General features: G+C 30.5%; 1 protein-coding gene across 2 annotated transcripts; it reads left to right on the top strand.

The window, feature by feature from the left end:
- The first annotated feature begins 5,444 nt into the window (after positions 1 to 5,444).
- Positions 5,445 to 10,105, top strand: LOC118062113 (transcription factor bHLH110). 2 transcript variants are annotated; one of them, XM_035075797.2, is made up of 7 exons: positions 5,445 to 6,093; positions 6,471 to 7,158; positions 7,827 to 7,955; positions 8,082 to 8,147; positions 8,430 to 8,495; positions 9,078 to 9,137; positions 9,663 to 10,105. In XM_035075797.2, the coding sequence occupies exons 1-7, from the start codon at positions 5,960 to 5,962 to the stop codon at positions 9,807 to 9,809; spliced, it is 1,290 nt and encodes a 429-aa protein (XP_034931688.1). In that variant the 5' UTR covers positions 5,445 to 5,959; the 3' UTR covers positions 9,810 to 10,105. The 2 variants fall into 2 exon arrangements, with proteins under 2 accessions (XP_034931688.1, XP_034931689.1); XM_035075798.2 differs by lacking the exon at positions 9,078 to 9,137.
- The last annotated feature ends 5,976 nt before the right edge of the window (positions 10,106 to 16,081 follow it).

Below are 16,081 nucleotides of genomic sequence, written 5' to 3'. Positions count from 1 at the left end.
TAAAACCAAAAACAAAACGAAAAAAATATGTTTATAGGGTACAGTTCATCACTCATGTCCAAAACTACAGTATAGGAGGCGGCTGCAGGCACAGTGCAGCCGTGCAGGCAAGGCCAAGAAGAGATTCCTTTATTACTCGGAATATATATAACCTGCTTAATCACTTATTAATATTATAGCTCATTTATCATGAACTAGAGAAAGCGTCGGCTTTACGAAATGCACGGACGTCTTGCTTAATAAATATGTATCTATCTATATATAATACAATTATTTGAAAAAGACTGCAACTTTTCAGTAAAAATAAAATATCTTTATGGTAGGTGTTTGACCCTAGTGTTGACTGGCTAAGACTGAAAAAAGGGCTGCTTTTTTTCTTTTTATGATTTTGATGGACCCTTAAAGCCATCGATGATACCAAATGCTTTTGGAGGGCTAAAGAACATATATATATATATATATATATATATATATGCGCACTTATTTATATATATAAAAAAAAAATCACTGTGGAGGGCTGAGCAACTAGGGCACTCCTCCATCCTCCTGTGTTCTTTGTACCCTTCTGCAATTCCTTACTCTATTAAAATCTTTTATATTTTCCACAGTGAGTATTGCAAATAATTCAAGTGTTTAGAGGGTGGGAAAAAAACAGGAATAAAAGGTTGTTAATTTTCAAATGGAAATCATATGCCCTTTTTATTCAATCACTAACCCTAACTTTTGATATGATTACTACTTTTGAATAAAAAGATAATCACGTTCGACAGAAATTCCCCAGTTTTGAGCCGCTGTAGGGACCAAACCAGGCCATTATCTTTCACTTCAACACTGCTTTAACTAGTTCTCTAATTAATTGTTGTCTGACTTGTCTCTATAAGAGAACGAATAAAATTATTGCCATTAACCGAGCTTTCAATTTCTCACGTACAGCGGCTGATAGAGTGACTGGGCTTGATTACTGGTCGATAGATTCATACTCTCCTGTAAAAACACAAATTTTATATCAGAGTAGAAGAATTTCTTACACTTAAAGTCAATAAATATAAAAGAATAATGTTCGGAAGCAAAAGAGAGCTCATATATACGCTATGTGTTTAGATATATATATTTTGGTTATATGGTAATAAATTTATTTATTTATTTATTCAGGCCGTTGCGTTGTTCTGCTGAAAATATTTCTGCCCATGTTTGCTCATTTTCTGACTCTGCAAGAATAAGTACCTTAATAATAATATGTTAAAGAAGAATGAATAAACGAATTTCTCTATATTGGCTATATATAATGTAGCATGGAAATCAGATAGCGTTACATCATCTCTTCTTGTTGAAGATATTATTACAACTACCTGTGGCACCCTAACCAACCGGTCCTAACAAAATAATTAAACAACGTGGTGAAAATACTGAGAATGTTAATCTTCAACTGGATGGTTCAGTTCTTTTGATACCAAGCAATATATCCTTTTTGTGAACATGCAACAAAACATAATAATCCTATTTTCCTCCATTCCTATCATAAGTGGAGACCATGGCAACAATTTCATAATTGATTCGGTATTTCTAAATACATGCCGAATATAATAGATCAAATTATCAGTTAATAACAATACATGACAAAGTGGATAAGGCCAGATAATTATAAATAGAATAAAAAATTAACACTAATATCTTATAGTTCAGTTGAAATTGTATTTATCTACTAACTTTTAAAAATTATAGTTTACATTCTTAATAAATGTAAACTAAACTAAACTATATGATAAAGGTGATTTTTCCTACACAAAAATGAATTGTTAATTTCATAGATAATCCGATGATCCATTACATGTGAATTTGTTGATCAATCATTTATTTCTTAATCAATAAGCCATATTTCTTTTGTTTTTTTTCTTCCAACAAGAAAAAAATATAAATAAGAATGAAAACAAGAAATATAACATTCTTAACTTTACTTTACCAAATTAAAAGGAATAGAAAAGTAATGCTAAAGATTAAACTACATAAAAACATATATATATATATATATATATATAAAAGGGTCGAAAAAAATTTATAATAAATTGCAATAAGACAAATAAATTGCAGCAAATTAATGAAATTATATGTGTGAAGCTAGTCATCACTCCAAGAATTTTATATAAACTACAATTCCTAGTTCTATACAAATTGTATAAAATACAAAGTTTATAATACAATTTGTATTATATCGTAATTAGCTAATTTAATATGCTTAGAACTTTTATTCTAAATAGGACATGGTCTCCTTAATTTATAATACAATTTGTATTATATCATAATCAATCTATGGTATTTGCTAATTTAATATGCTTAGAATTTTTATTCTAAATAGCACTTGGTCTCCTTAGTTTATAATACAATCTATATTTCTATCAGCATATTTTTTTTATATAATCGTATAAATCGTAATTAATTTATAATATTTACTAGTTTAATGTACTAAGAACTCTTATTCTGAATAGAATATGATCTTCCAGTAGATCATGTATGAACTCTTGTATTTGTTATTAATCGTTTTATAATCTCCCTAATTGATTGGGCTTTTTTAACAATTGATCTATCATAGCCTTTCTCTTACTATTTAGTGGAAAATATAAAGTGATGAACAATTATTATTTTACATGGTTCACAAGCTAATAATTTAATTTTATATAAAGAAATGAACTTAATCCTAATAAGTTAAATTTTTAGATTAAAAAAATAATATTTAGTCCTTTTAATATGTGTGTGTGTGTGAATCCAATACGAACATGTACATCTCCTCGAAGACTAACTAATACTAATGACTAATGAGCATTCTTTTATAATATTATTCTATTTTATCTTGATATTTCTAATTTAAGCGTTCCAAATCTCCTTTGCTTTCATCATGCCGAAGTGGAATGTTTTTGGTGGAATTATTATCAAAGGGGAAGTACACTTAATTACAACTTCGAATTTTCTTGAACGAATCTTTGAAGATTCATGAGAGTGAAAAATGGAGGAACAGTTTTTTCTTTGTTGTGAATAGAATCTTGGAAGGTAGCGAGACTAGGAAGTTTGCAAAAGGGGACCTGCAAGAATAAGGAAGCAAACTTTCATTAATTAATAAAAGAATAATTGCCTCGAAGAAGAAATGGAAAAAAAAGCAACTAAAAATAAATAAACAAGCAAGCAAACAAAAGGGGGGCATGCTAGCAGCTACAAGAGGGTAAAAGGAGATATATCGATAGGGCAAAAAGCAAAGTTAAGCTTTGCCCATACTCTCATCTCACATTCTCCCATCTACTTTTCGACTGATGTGAACCTTTGTGGGGCTGAACTACATTATTATAGGCCCTCTTTAATGGATTGACAGCTTAATCATTACTTAATCTATGAATATTAATTAATTGATCTCTCTCTATAAACAAATTAACAAAAGCATTATATATATATATATATATATATATATATATATGTATGTATGTATGTATATGTATATGTATATGTATGTATTCCAGTAAATATTATATTGGATATGTATAGTATTAGGTTTGGGTTAGGTTTCAAATTAAAATTTATAACATCTATAATTTATTAATTACTCATTTATAAAATGAATTATTTAAGCAACTAATTTATTCAATCCGGGTCAATATTCATTAAATATTTCAGATTAATGACCATCCAATCACATAGAAGTTAAAAATTTCTTATAACATGCACTTTCCCATTATCTGGACGCTCCAGAGTTCCATCGGTAATAAGAGTATTATATTTTTAATATAAGGTTTTGGTCTTAATTAAGTATCTTTAAAATAGTATTATGGCATATACACCACTTGAAACAGAATAAAAGAGATGTACATAAAGATGGACATCACAATATTTGTATAATAAAGGACTACAAGGCTAGGGTTGGCTTCTTTTTGTTTGCCACTAGGGGATATGATTGAAATTAGATTATAATTGATCATTCTTCCAAAGCATCATGATGACCTTTTGGAGGAAAAATTTACAGTGTTTATATATATATATATATATATATATATATATATATATATATATATATATATATACAACCAAACCATATCTGTCCTTGGTTTTTTTATTCATTTATTTATTTATTTATTTATTATAAGAAAATCTATATTTGGCTACAACATGGATGAATGGAGGCCTCTGATAAGTCCCGATCAGTCCCTCCTTTCTTCCCAATAGACAACGCCAATGAAAGCTGAACAAGCGAGGAGAGCTGCGTGTGCTTGCCGACTCTGTACAAATAGCCCTTCGACACTGCAATATCAGAGATCGAAGATATATCTAATCTTTTCCCTTAATATTTTTTAGTAGCTTTCTCTGTTAATGCCACAGGGCTAGCTAATTAACATGTATTGAGATTAATTATATATATGCAACTGACAATTTTAACGTCATGAAAAATTAATTATAAATCCCAAATTGGATTTAAGTCTAAAATTCAATAGATCATGAAAAGGCCTATCTATATATTAAAATAGTTGTTACATATATATATATATATATATATATATATATTATATATATATATATAAACACATTAAAATTATCAAAAAAATATTATTTTGATGTTCTAACAAAACATATTTTTTAAACACATCTAGAAACAGAAACTATAACTATAACATTCTAAAAAAGAAAGTGAATTCAAAAAAAGAAAAAGGGCGATTCAAGAGTGTGTTGTGGATTTATTTGATGACTTGCCGATGAAATGGTTTGCCTTTGACCCGGATGCATTTTTCAAGTCTAATTCAATGTATCAGTTCCTCCTACAACTCTATATGGATTGAGAAAAGAAAACGAAGAAGAAGAAGAAGAACTTTTAGAAGGGTCAAATTAGAAGCTTCTATTATGTTTTGATAGTAGAAATTAACAATATGCCCTAATTCAGATATTTGCAGTGAAGCCGATTAACGTTTGTGGCCTTCATCGACTGCTTGTCGATGAAATCAATTGCCCTAATAATTAAGCTAATGCATGGGGTTCCAAATTAATTACAAATTAAGGTTGCACAAGTATACATAAATTTAATTTTACCAATAAGAAAGCATGTTTTTCCATTATATACGGAGTGGTTTTATAGCTCTAATCATTTAATTGCTTGATTAATCAAGTCATTAAACTGTTTTCACATATCCATGTGATAAAAAAAATTCCAAGTTTCGTTCATCTCTATATATTTAAGTAATTACCTCCTTGAATTAATGCATGGGCGAGGTATATATATATATTATATATTTAATTTACTTAATTTTACCCCTTCCCAATAGAATTTGAATCCATGACTTTCATTTAAAGTCACATCATAAAAACATACTGTAGGAGCATAAAACCTTATTGCTTAAGCATACTGTTGGGTGTTTGCTTAATGAAATGTTTGTGTATATATATGAGCACACTTAGACATGTGGCGATGAGTGTCTTGTGTGTAAGCCTTTGTGTGTGCGTGTGAAAAAGAGAGAGGGCATGGTTGTTATCATTTCTCTCCTCAGACCTTTGTTGAAAGCCTTGGGATCGAAGGCAGGATCGTAATCATAACGTAGGGGAAGTATAATCATCTCCCTGTAATTCAGAGTGCACAAGGAGAGAGAGAGAGGGGGGAGAGAGAGATTAGTCTTATACTATATATTGAGAAGCTGCAGGGAGAGAAAAGAAAAGGAAAGAAAAATAATAATTAAAGCCAGAGAGAGGTATGGAGATGGGTTATTCGTGCTCTCTTACTTTTCTTTCAAGGCTACTTTAGATGGAACTTGAAAGAGTAAAGACCAAACTGAGAAAAGTGTCTCTCCAAAAGCAAGAAGGTGTGTGGGTGTCAACTGAACTGTTTCTTCGAATAGAGTGAGAGATTCCTGGAGCTAGCTAGCGAGCCATAGATAGTTAAATTTTAATTACTCATCTTGGGATTTTCAAGCCTTTTAAAAAATAAACTGTCATTATTATGGAGTCTGCAAATCTCCATCACCAGCATCAGCTTCAAGACCAGTTTGTTGGGTCTTCTTCTTTAACTACTGCTACCCCATCTAGCTATGCAGAAGCTGGAAGCGCCCATGCTTGGACCCAAACCATCACTTTGTGAGTGCTTCTTCTCAGCTCTTTCTCTCTCTCTTTTCTTCCCCCCTAAACTATAAGCTTTCCACAATGGATGTTTAGTATATTTTACAGTGCCAGCATAGATTAACTTTAGATTTTGGAATCTCCTTTTTCTATTTTAGCTTTCTTTCTTTCTTTCTTGCTTTTCTTTACTCGTGATTTGATGTACATCAATCAAACTGCCTAGAAATGAAAACTAGTAGTATGTTGGGTTAAGTTTGTTTTCTCCTTTTCATTTGTAGAGAGTAATATCATTGTTTCACGCTACTAATTTTCATGTTTGGATAGGTGATTTTTAGGGCTTGTTGGGTTTTCTTTGATATGTTAATATTTATTTTTATATCTTACTCTTTATGCAGGAATTCTGACAACTCAAGTCCAAGCTATAATGGAGTAATCTTAAACCAAAGACAGAAAAATGAGAGTCCAATCTCTTCTCTCAATAGCACCATGTTTCAGGACCTAGGCTTTCATTACTGGAACCACAATGCTGGCAACTTCAGTAGCCATTCAGCTTATGACCTACAACTTTCAAAAATCAAAGAAGGGCTCTCATCATCAGATTCATTTCCCAAATTTACGGAGATGTTAAATAGCCCTTCAAGTACTATTGAAGATCCACATGTATCTTCATTGAGTTACATTAAAGATGAGCTAAAGGATCTGAGTCTTAGTGAAAAGCTCCTTCTCGAGACTATTTCATCCGGCTTTCCGATCAATGGCCACGATCAGTTTTCACCCCGGCAGATTTCCTCTTGTCATCACAACTGTTCCAGCTTTGGAAGTGCTATACCCAGCAGAGGGAGCTTTAGTCAGATATATCCTAGTATAAATATTTCAAACTTCAACCAGTCATCTTCACCGCTGATCTCAGGTTCCTTCGACATGAACTTACAGGCCTTGGATCTCTTAACCTCTACTAGATTTAGTGGAAGTTTTCCCCAACCAGCTTCTCTTGATCCTCTAGACATGTTTAAAGACAGTCTTTCTTTTGGTCTCGATAGTATTCAGCAATCAAATCAGAGGCCATCATGTAGCCCAAGTAAAGTAAGGTTTCTTCTTCCCTCAATATCCTTTTCTTTTTCTTCATCTTTGTACCAGCAGCAAGCAGTTTCTGTAACCATGGCATGGCTGAATGGTTATGATTGCATACTAGATTGTAGCTTTTTTTGCGATTATTTAGTATTGTATTTGCATCATGTATATCTGCAGCTATACGTCCTTGAATTTGCTAGTTCAGTAAATGGATTGGCAAATTCAAATTTATCAGGCAAAATAATCATTTACCAATTGAACTTGTACTAGGGCAGCAGCTAGGCTAGCTAGCTAGCTTATTATGCTCATCAAGAAACCCTAATTGTGTACTATCAAAAACAGTAAATCTTATGAGTTAACTGACAAGATTAAAAGATAAAACAAATTTCAATTATGTTTTCTCCCCAAGTTAATAGTAAAATTGAAAAGTTAAAATTAACCCTTTATTATATTTTTTTTTTCGGGCTTTAGCAAGCCATGGCACCAAAAGATTAGCCATTTAGCTAGCTAGATAAGTACCCTTCTCTTTTTGCTACATGAGCGATACTTACTTTCAGCTTTAAACATTGTGTGAATCTCTTTATCAGGAGAATCGCTCTTTACTATCTTCTTTTCTTAAAATGACTTTTGAGCGATCATTGAACTGATTTTTATTAGTACGTGCTCTTTGTATTTCAAAGATATCCTCCACCAATGAAATAACAGAGGCTAAAAGGCCCAACAACAGCATGATGGAGCCAAAGGCAACCCAAGCAGCCGCACCCAAGAAATCGAGACTCGACTCACGCTCTCCCTGCCCTCCTTTTAAGGTTCGAAAACTAAACTGTTTGAATCGCATTTTGTAGAACACAAGGGCTATGGTTTTTTCTTTTTACTATTTATTTTTTCTGGTGTAATATTTTGGCTCGGATTTTTTACCTTTGGCATTTTATCAGGTTAGAAAAGAGAAATTAGGAGATAGAATTGCAGCTTTGCAGCAGTTGGTTGCACCCTTTGGCAAGGTAATCTAAATTCTCTGTGCCTCTAATCTCTGGAGGATGATTAAATTTAATGGTTGTTGAGCACTTGAAATGGGATGATTAAAAATTAAGTTACAAATTCTAACTTAATTTGAAATCAAACTCTTTGATTTAATTAAAGGAAAAAACTTTATACTTGGCGGGCTCATCAAGATATGCTCGTCTAATTTTAAAAAAAATAAAATAATAATTTTGTTGCTGTTTTGCGAAAGGGAAAGTAACGTGTAATTTTGCATGTGGGTTGGGTTTGGGAGAATATGGCAGACAGACACAGCATCTGTGCTGATGGAGGCTATCGGATACATCAAGTTCCTTCAAAACCAGGTCGAGGTATTTAATTTCCGCTTTCCCGACATTCTTCTTAGAGTTTGTCATATACTAAATTATCTCCTCTGACAAACATATTTTTTCTTAAAATATGCCCTAGGATGTTTCAGTGTTAGCTAGAGTGCAACTTGGTAAAAAATAGGGCAAAGACTAAAGAACCCACATCCCTCTAGAAGAAATTAAAGTCGTCTATGAGTGTGTGTGTGTGTGTGTGTGTGTGTGCTTAGCCCAAATGGCTAGCTAGGGTTTCCATTATGGTTTCATTTTTCTTCCGTTCGTTTTGCTTTGGCATCTTCCTAATTATGATATGCAAAGGTACTATAAGAGAGAGATCAACACCTGGTGATCGCATTACACCTGATCAGTTTGATGATAAAATAGTAATGTGTTTTGTTTAATTACTTGAGTAAGATTACAGATTGGTAAAATCTTCTCCTTAGTGCGTGTGTCTATATATATAGCTCAAAAGAATCAAAACCCATTAAACCTCTTTTGTTTTTTCTTTTTCTTCTTGTAATGAAAACCCATTAACACTCTTTTATAGAAGTGCTTGTAAGATCACATATATACGTGCTATTTTTGCAGACATTGAGTGTTCCATATATGAAGTCATCCCGCAACAAGACCAGTAGAAGCATTCAAGCGGTATGAAAGTGGTTTTCTAACACCTGGCAATACAAAAGAATGCGAATGCACTTGATGTCCTTCTTATACTTTGATTGGAAGTTTAAACAGAAGCATCAAGATGCTGTTTCGTTGACTTTCCTAGAACAAGAACAAAATAGATATAGTGGAAGTCGAAGGAGAACCCATCTTTTGCTTAATTTTGAAGTCACCACTACTGGACCCTTGTTGATTCTAAGCATGACTTCATTAAATACGCATGGACATACTTAGTTTTTATACCATGCATGATAGCTAGCTAGTGCTTGGATCTTGCCTATGGCGAAGTAATATTGTCATAAATCACGAGCATGTTGATTTTTACTTATTACTATTACATTATCGATCCTGTTCGTCAAAAACGATGACAAAATTAAGGAAAGGAATTATTTTCTGGGCCGTTATTAGAGTGATTAGGTGATCATCTGTTAGGCATTTATATTGAGTTAATTAGTTATTGAAACACAATAAATTTCTAATTTTTTTTGTATATTTGAATTGTTTTAGGTATCAAATTCGGGGGGTGAAGAATCAAAGAGGGACCTGAGAAGCCGAGGACTCTGCCTGGTGCCCCTATCTTGCATGTCTTACGTAGCGCCTGATGGTGGGGGTGGAGGCATCTGGCCACCACCTAATTTTGGTGGAGGGACATAACCATGTGGATTTTAAGCAATTATGTTTAACACTTTTGAGCAAAGATTAATTCTGATTTAGCACATCTTTCTCCAGTTTGTTTAGTGGAGCAAATTTGGTCATCCTGCCAAAAGTAAGGATCTGGGGCGGACCAAATTTGATCCATTAACAATTCAGGTAACAAATTCATGTGTAATGTTTAAGGAACTGTTGCTTTTTATGAAAAATCCGAGCACCTTGGCCTCGTTTTATTCAACCATGAATATCATATATTAACACGAATCAACACCATATTTGTGCTGTTGATTAATCAGTAATCTGTTCATGTTTTTTCCGTTTTTCTTCTCCGGCAACTTAATTATTCATCCTTGCTTTTGGTTCGTAGAATGTTTTGGCGAGTGCTTGAAGCACCATAAGTCCTTAAAGAGCCACAATAACTAGTCAGTCCGATCAATTATTGAGGACAAGAGTACTCGGGCTGGTTTGAAGCTGTCGGTACTTGGCAAATCAAAGCATTTTGAAAGAGGACTCGCCTCTCTTCTGTACTGACGAATAAAAGCCACAAACACATGAACATTGTGGGGCTTGGCCGAGTTTCTGAAATTTCACGTCAAATTAAGCAAAAACGTTTTGCAGGTCATGTTGATAGCTAGCTGAAAGTGAATATTTACAAATATCTCCTGAAAACGACCTAATTAATGAGCTATAAATTCTTGTCAGTATTAAAAATATCTAAACACTTGTGTTTGATTTTTTTCATGAACTTCATTGTATTGCCTGCTTTACAAGCAATGGACTTTGCCAGAACTTGACAAGATCGATAGCATCCCAATAAATAATGGGTTGAAAATTATCTTATATGGAAATGAAATGAAAATTACATCCACCTATCCTTTTTTTCTTCGAGCTAGCAGCAAACCTCAATGAGTTTAGTCTTCTTTTCCTTTTAAGTTTGATGGGAGGCTTAACAGAACCTTGGATCAAATATTACGATGAATCCTATATTCTTAAATTAATTCCATCTCACTTTGTTTTACGATTTAATACTCAAGTTAGAATTCTCGAATTCTAGTTATTAATTATTTAAATCCAGTTTGACCAGGTAAATTAATTTAAAAACACATGATTCAAGTTTTTAATTGAATTGGAATAAGACATTAACATATGTTAAATTAAAAATAAAAAAAAAACATTGTTATTTTGATTTTTTTTTTTTAAATAATCTAGGTTTATACAATTACTTTTCTAATTTTTTTTTCAAATCTAATTTAGATTAATTTGAAAACATATAATTCAAGTTGGATTTTTAGATGAAATGGATAAAACATTAATCAATCAAGTCGTTAGATTCATAAGGGTTTTAAGTGAATAGATTAAAAAACACACATTGTTATTTTGATTAAAAAGCTAATCTAGATAGATACAAGTACATTTCTGAAATAGCTTTTGAAAATACAGTTTCAATCATGCTTTTCAAAATAAATGAATTTTATTTTTTAAAAAATATTTTTTTATGTTTTTTGAATTTTTTGGTGTGTTAATATTAAAAATAATTTTTTAAAAATAAAAAAAAAATTATTTTAATTTATTTAAAAAAAAACTTTCAAAATAATTATTACTGTATTTTAAAACACCTTGTAAATCTTTTATAGCTGCTGCCACGAGAAAAACTTCGTGTAGTTAAATTTTTTTTTTTTTAATTTAACATGAGTGTTCGGGCCAGCTTACACACACCTCGACTAATCCCACGGGTCCTAAAGTTAACGACCATGTAAGTCTCCAGTGGCCATTATATGAGCAACCTAGGGCTCGAATCTAAAACCACAGAAAGAGTAAATTTTTTGGTTTCAAGTTTTTCCCACTGAACCACCACCTAGATAATTAGTTGAAACCTAAAAGTAGAAGTGGCAGTAAAATGGAGGGGGTTGGAATTAGATAGGACGCCCATGTGATTGCAGGAGAACCGGCGGGTCTACGCCATGTGGGCCAGGTCTGATAAAGGATTCTTTGGAGAGATAACCCTCTTGCCCTATAGGAATGGTTGGGCTTTGTTCTACTTACCTTTCGTCTGGAAGACGATGGGTCGGATTTTGACGTGCAGCTCACTGAGCTATCATACATCGATCGCCTTCAACTCCTATGCTCCAATGGAAAAAATATTGAAAAATCACTCCTTTCTTTTGATGAAAAATATCTTGATAATTGAACTCCTAGCAATTCAGATAATTGAAAGCTTTATTTCGAACTTCACAGGGGAAAGCATGATGTTGACCTCCATTATTCCATAGACATCGATCACTCTTTTCTTTTGATGAAAAATAAAATATTAAACAAGTTCTAGCTCTCTCCCTTTTTCTCTTTTCCTAATATATTATTTTTAGCTTTTACATGACCAAAATTTGAAAAGCATGTCTTCATTAATAAAAAAATATATTATTTTAGCTTTTACATGATCAAAATTTAAAACATAATTATATTAGTATTTTATTTAAGAAGTAAAATTTATTTGGTTCACTGAACAATTTTTTTCTTTTCTTGGTTGAACAAAAAATAAAAGCGACTGGGACGCCAAACTTTCTCTAAAATATAACTATTTTGAAGTTTCGAAAAGTATTTAATATACAATTCGTTATTAATATTTAGTTAAAATTACTGTAAGATAGAATTTTGTATGTAAAATAAATAAAAAGTATGTCTTCATTAATTAAAAAAAAATATATTATTTTAGCTTTTACATGATCAAAATTTGAAAAGCATGTTTTTGTTAATAAAAAAAAATATTATTTTAGCTTTTACATTATCAAAATTTAAAACATAATTATATTAGTTATTATTTAAAAAGTAAAATTTATTTGGTTAACTGAACAAATTTTTTTCTTTTCTTGGTTGAGCAAAAAAAAAAAAAAAAGCGACTCCGACCCCAAACTTTCTCTAAAATATAACTATTTTGAAGTTTCAAAAAGTATTTAATATACAATTTGTTATTATTCTGTAATGTGTTGTATTGATTATTTAAATTAAAGTAAACATGTTGATAAATACAATATAAAGTGAAGCAAGACCACTTTCTATCACTTGAAAGTATAGTTATGATTATTTTTTAAAATATTTTTTATTTAAAAATATATTAAAATAATATTTTTTATTTTTTAAAATCAGCACATTAAAATAATCTAAAATATTTTTTTAAAATTAATTTCTAATAAAAAAATAATTTTTTTTAAACATGAACACAATTATATTTTCTAACATTATATTATTTATCACCTCTTCCTTGATATTTGAAAAGTCTTGTATTCTTCTACTCAACCAATAACAATAAAACAGTGCTTTCACAGTCGATTTAATAAAGTAACAAGGAAAGTTTTAAAATAATTATAAAAAAAAATTGCAATTTTTATAATGGTTATTCTTTGATTCTAATGTCAGCGTGTTTGTAATGAGGACCACATTTTAAAAAAAATATAGAATTTTTAAGTTTGAAGTTAATTTTTTTTTTTAATGTTTTAGATTATTTTAATAAAGCTTGGAACGGACGTTATGAGCAAATATATATTCAATTTATTCTATTCTAAAATATAATATTAATTTATAAGAACGATGCCTTAGTTCCGACTTCCGAATCTTCCCTCGCAGTAATATTATTAATTAATAACGCCACGAGGTAAAGCCCACAGTAATGCATGTCTGACAATGACACGCCAGCTGTGTGCTAATTTTCAATATACGGCATGGCTATTGCGTTTGCTTGGCCCGGATGTGATTAAAATTATATTTTTAATAAATAGTTAAAAAACTTTATTTAAAATTAATTTTTTTATATTTTTAGATTAATTTAACATTCTAGTATCAGAAATATTTTTTTAAAAAAATAAAAAATATATATTATTTTAATACATTTTTAAATAAAAAATATTTTGAATTATAACCAAAAGAGAAACAAATAAGAACAAAGGTCTGAAAATAAAGCAATTGAAAGGTAGTAAAAATATAACTAGAGAGAAAACAAAAAACAAATCACAGTTGAAGGGTATTGAATTGAAAGATAACTTTAACAGAAGAAGAATCAAATAAGAACAAAGGTAAAATTGAAAATAACATAAATTTTAATTGAAAGGTAGTAAAACTTTAGCAAAAAGATCGAGAAAAAAAATAATGATTAAAATGAAAAAAACAAACATATAAGAAATTATAATCAAAGAATTAAATTGAAAACAAACAAAACGTTTATAAAAAGAAACAAGAACAAAACAAGAGATCAAAAAATAAGGGTTAAGGTTAAAAAAGCAAAAATAAATAACTTTAGTTGAAGGATGAAATTGAAAACAAATTAAACTTTAACAAAAGAATCATGGAAATATATTAAAAAAAACAAGGGTTGAAATTGAAAAGGTAAAAACAAATAACTTGGTTGAATGATGAAATTGAAAACAAATTAAACTTAAAAAAACATAAGAAAATTTTTAATTGGAAGGGTTAAATAAAAACAAACAAAACTTTTATAAAAAGATAACAATAAAACAAGAAATAATAGTAAAAAAAAGGATTGGAATTAAAAAGGAAAAAATAAAAAATGATAACTGGGCACCCTATATCAGAGAATAGAGAAAAGAAGGAAACTATCACTAGCAACAATCCGATCATCCTATGTTATCATATATCATACTATGAGAAAAAAGATATTATGATACTTCTAAAAACATGATGAAAAGTCATGTCTGGGTACTAGATGGTGTTGCATGCACCATACAAATAATACGGATGCCAACCAATTGCTAGTGTCTAATGAGTAAGTGCTAGCAAATTTCTTGAATAAAAATTTAAAAAATCAACATAAAAAATATTTAAACACTCTCATCGCCTTGCTAATAATAAAAAAAAATGATTGAAAGTACAAAAGCATCTATTGATGCAAACCTTATTTTTTTTTATCTTTTTATCTTTTCAATGGTAAATAATGTATTTTAAAAGAAGACGAAAAAAAACCTAAAAACCCCTTGGTTAATAACATAATATTTTTTTGACCACAGGGTTAAAGAGTATATTTATTGTTTAAAAGTCTATGAAAAGTAAAAAAATCTTGGTCAATAATTTTAAATTTTATTGATATTGAAGATAACAACATATTTTTATTGTAAAAAAAAAACTAAAAAACCAACATTCTCCCAATAATCTTTTAATGGTGGAAAAGATCAAAATACATTCATTTCAAAGGGTTTTTTTTTTTAATGAAAAATAAAAAAATAATTTCACTCTCGCAATTTATGGTATCCAGTGCTACGACAATTATCCACTCCCCTATATAATTTTGGTAAATGTCGAAGAATACTAGCTGATCATAATAACAGTGTGTCGATAAACGAGGGCAGTGACCCAGTGAATCTGAATACTTGATTTTTGAAGAGAAAAGCAAGAAATTTGATATTTTAGGAGGCAGAGAGACTTATCCAGATCGACCCGTCCAATCATTGTACACGCGGCAGTCATATGGGCATCTTGATATTCTCGGCCGCCGGCAAAGTGATTCTGCTACTTAAGCCAACAATGATGCGACCTCGCAGAACTTCGGCTCCAGTCCCAGGCCTTATGTTTTATCCATTTGATTAATAACAACAATACCCTTATACTCACTACAACATTACAGTGATGTATTCTCGGTGACAACTTTTTTTTTAAACCTGTCCGGATAGAGACAGAAAATACCATGACACTCTAATAGTCATCATACGTCATTCGCTTAGGAAAAAATGATTTGTATTTCGTATTTCAAGCATGAATTTTTATTTTTAATGTGATTATATTTAAGCTGGTAACATAAGTTTTTATGACATGTTTATACTGATATTTTTTTCCTATTATTATTAAATGATTTGATTTTATTCGATTAATTTTATCACATATATATCAATTAATAATTATGTTGAAATTGATTTGATTCAGTAATTTTTTTAAAATAAAAATAATATATAAAAATAAAGATGATTTCAGATTGCAACCTAATTTGTAAAGTTGAAAAAAAAAAATATATATTTTTTTAAATTTTGAGTAGTGATTTTCAATTAGAAAAAAGTACAAGCAGTGCTCTAGCACACTTGTCGAACATCCAGTTAAATAATTGAGAGTATTTATAAAATCTTCACCGCGATTATAATTTCACATATCAAGGTGTCTTGTCATTCGGACACAGCTAAAATACCACCCGTATGCCATTAAACAGACTAACAAGGCTAAAACTGTCATTTGCTAAAAATATCGATAAGAAAAGCCCAGCTTACCTCTCTCAGCTGTATCAT

The sequence above is a fragment of the Populus alba genome, chromosome 5 (genome assembly GCF_005239225.2).
Source record: "Populus alba chromosome 5, ASM523922v2, whole genome shotgun sequence".
Taxonomy (NCBI): domain Eukaryota; kingdom Viridiplantae; phylum Streptophyta; class Magnoliopsida; order Malpighiales; family Salicaceae; genus Populus; species Populus alba.
Note: the sequence above shows the minus strand (reverse complement) of the source record. Positions and strands in the feature narration are given on the sequence as shown.

Excerpts from the sequence above, each read along its gene's own strand:
- LOC118062113 (XM_035075797.2), top strand. The coding sequence starts at position 5,960 with ATGGAGTCTGCAAATCTCCATCACCAGCATCAGCTTCAAGACCAGTTT. Across the intron at positions 7,159-7,826 it reads CATCATGTAGCCCAAGTAAA|ATATCCTCCACCAATGAAAT; the intron begins GTAAGGTTTCTT and ends TGTATTTCAAAG. Across the intron at positions 7,956-8,081 it reads CTCCCTGCCCTCCTTTTAAG|GTTAGAAAAGAGAAATTAGG; the intron begins GTTCGAAAACTA and ends GCATTTTATCAG.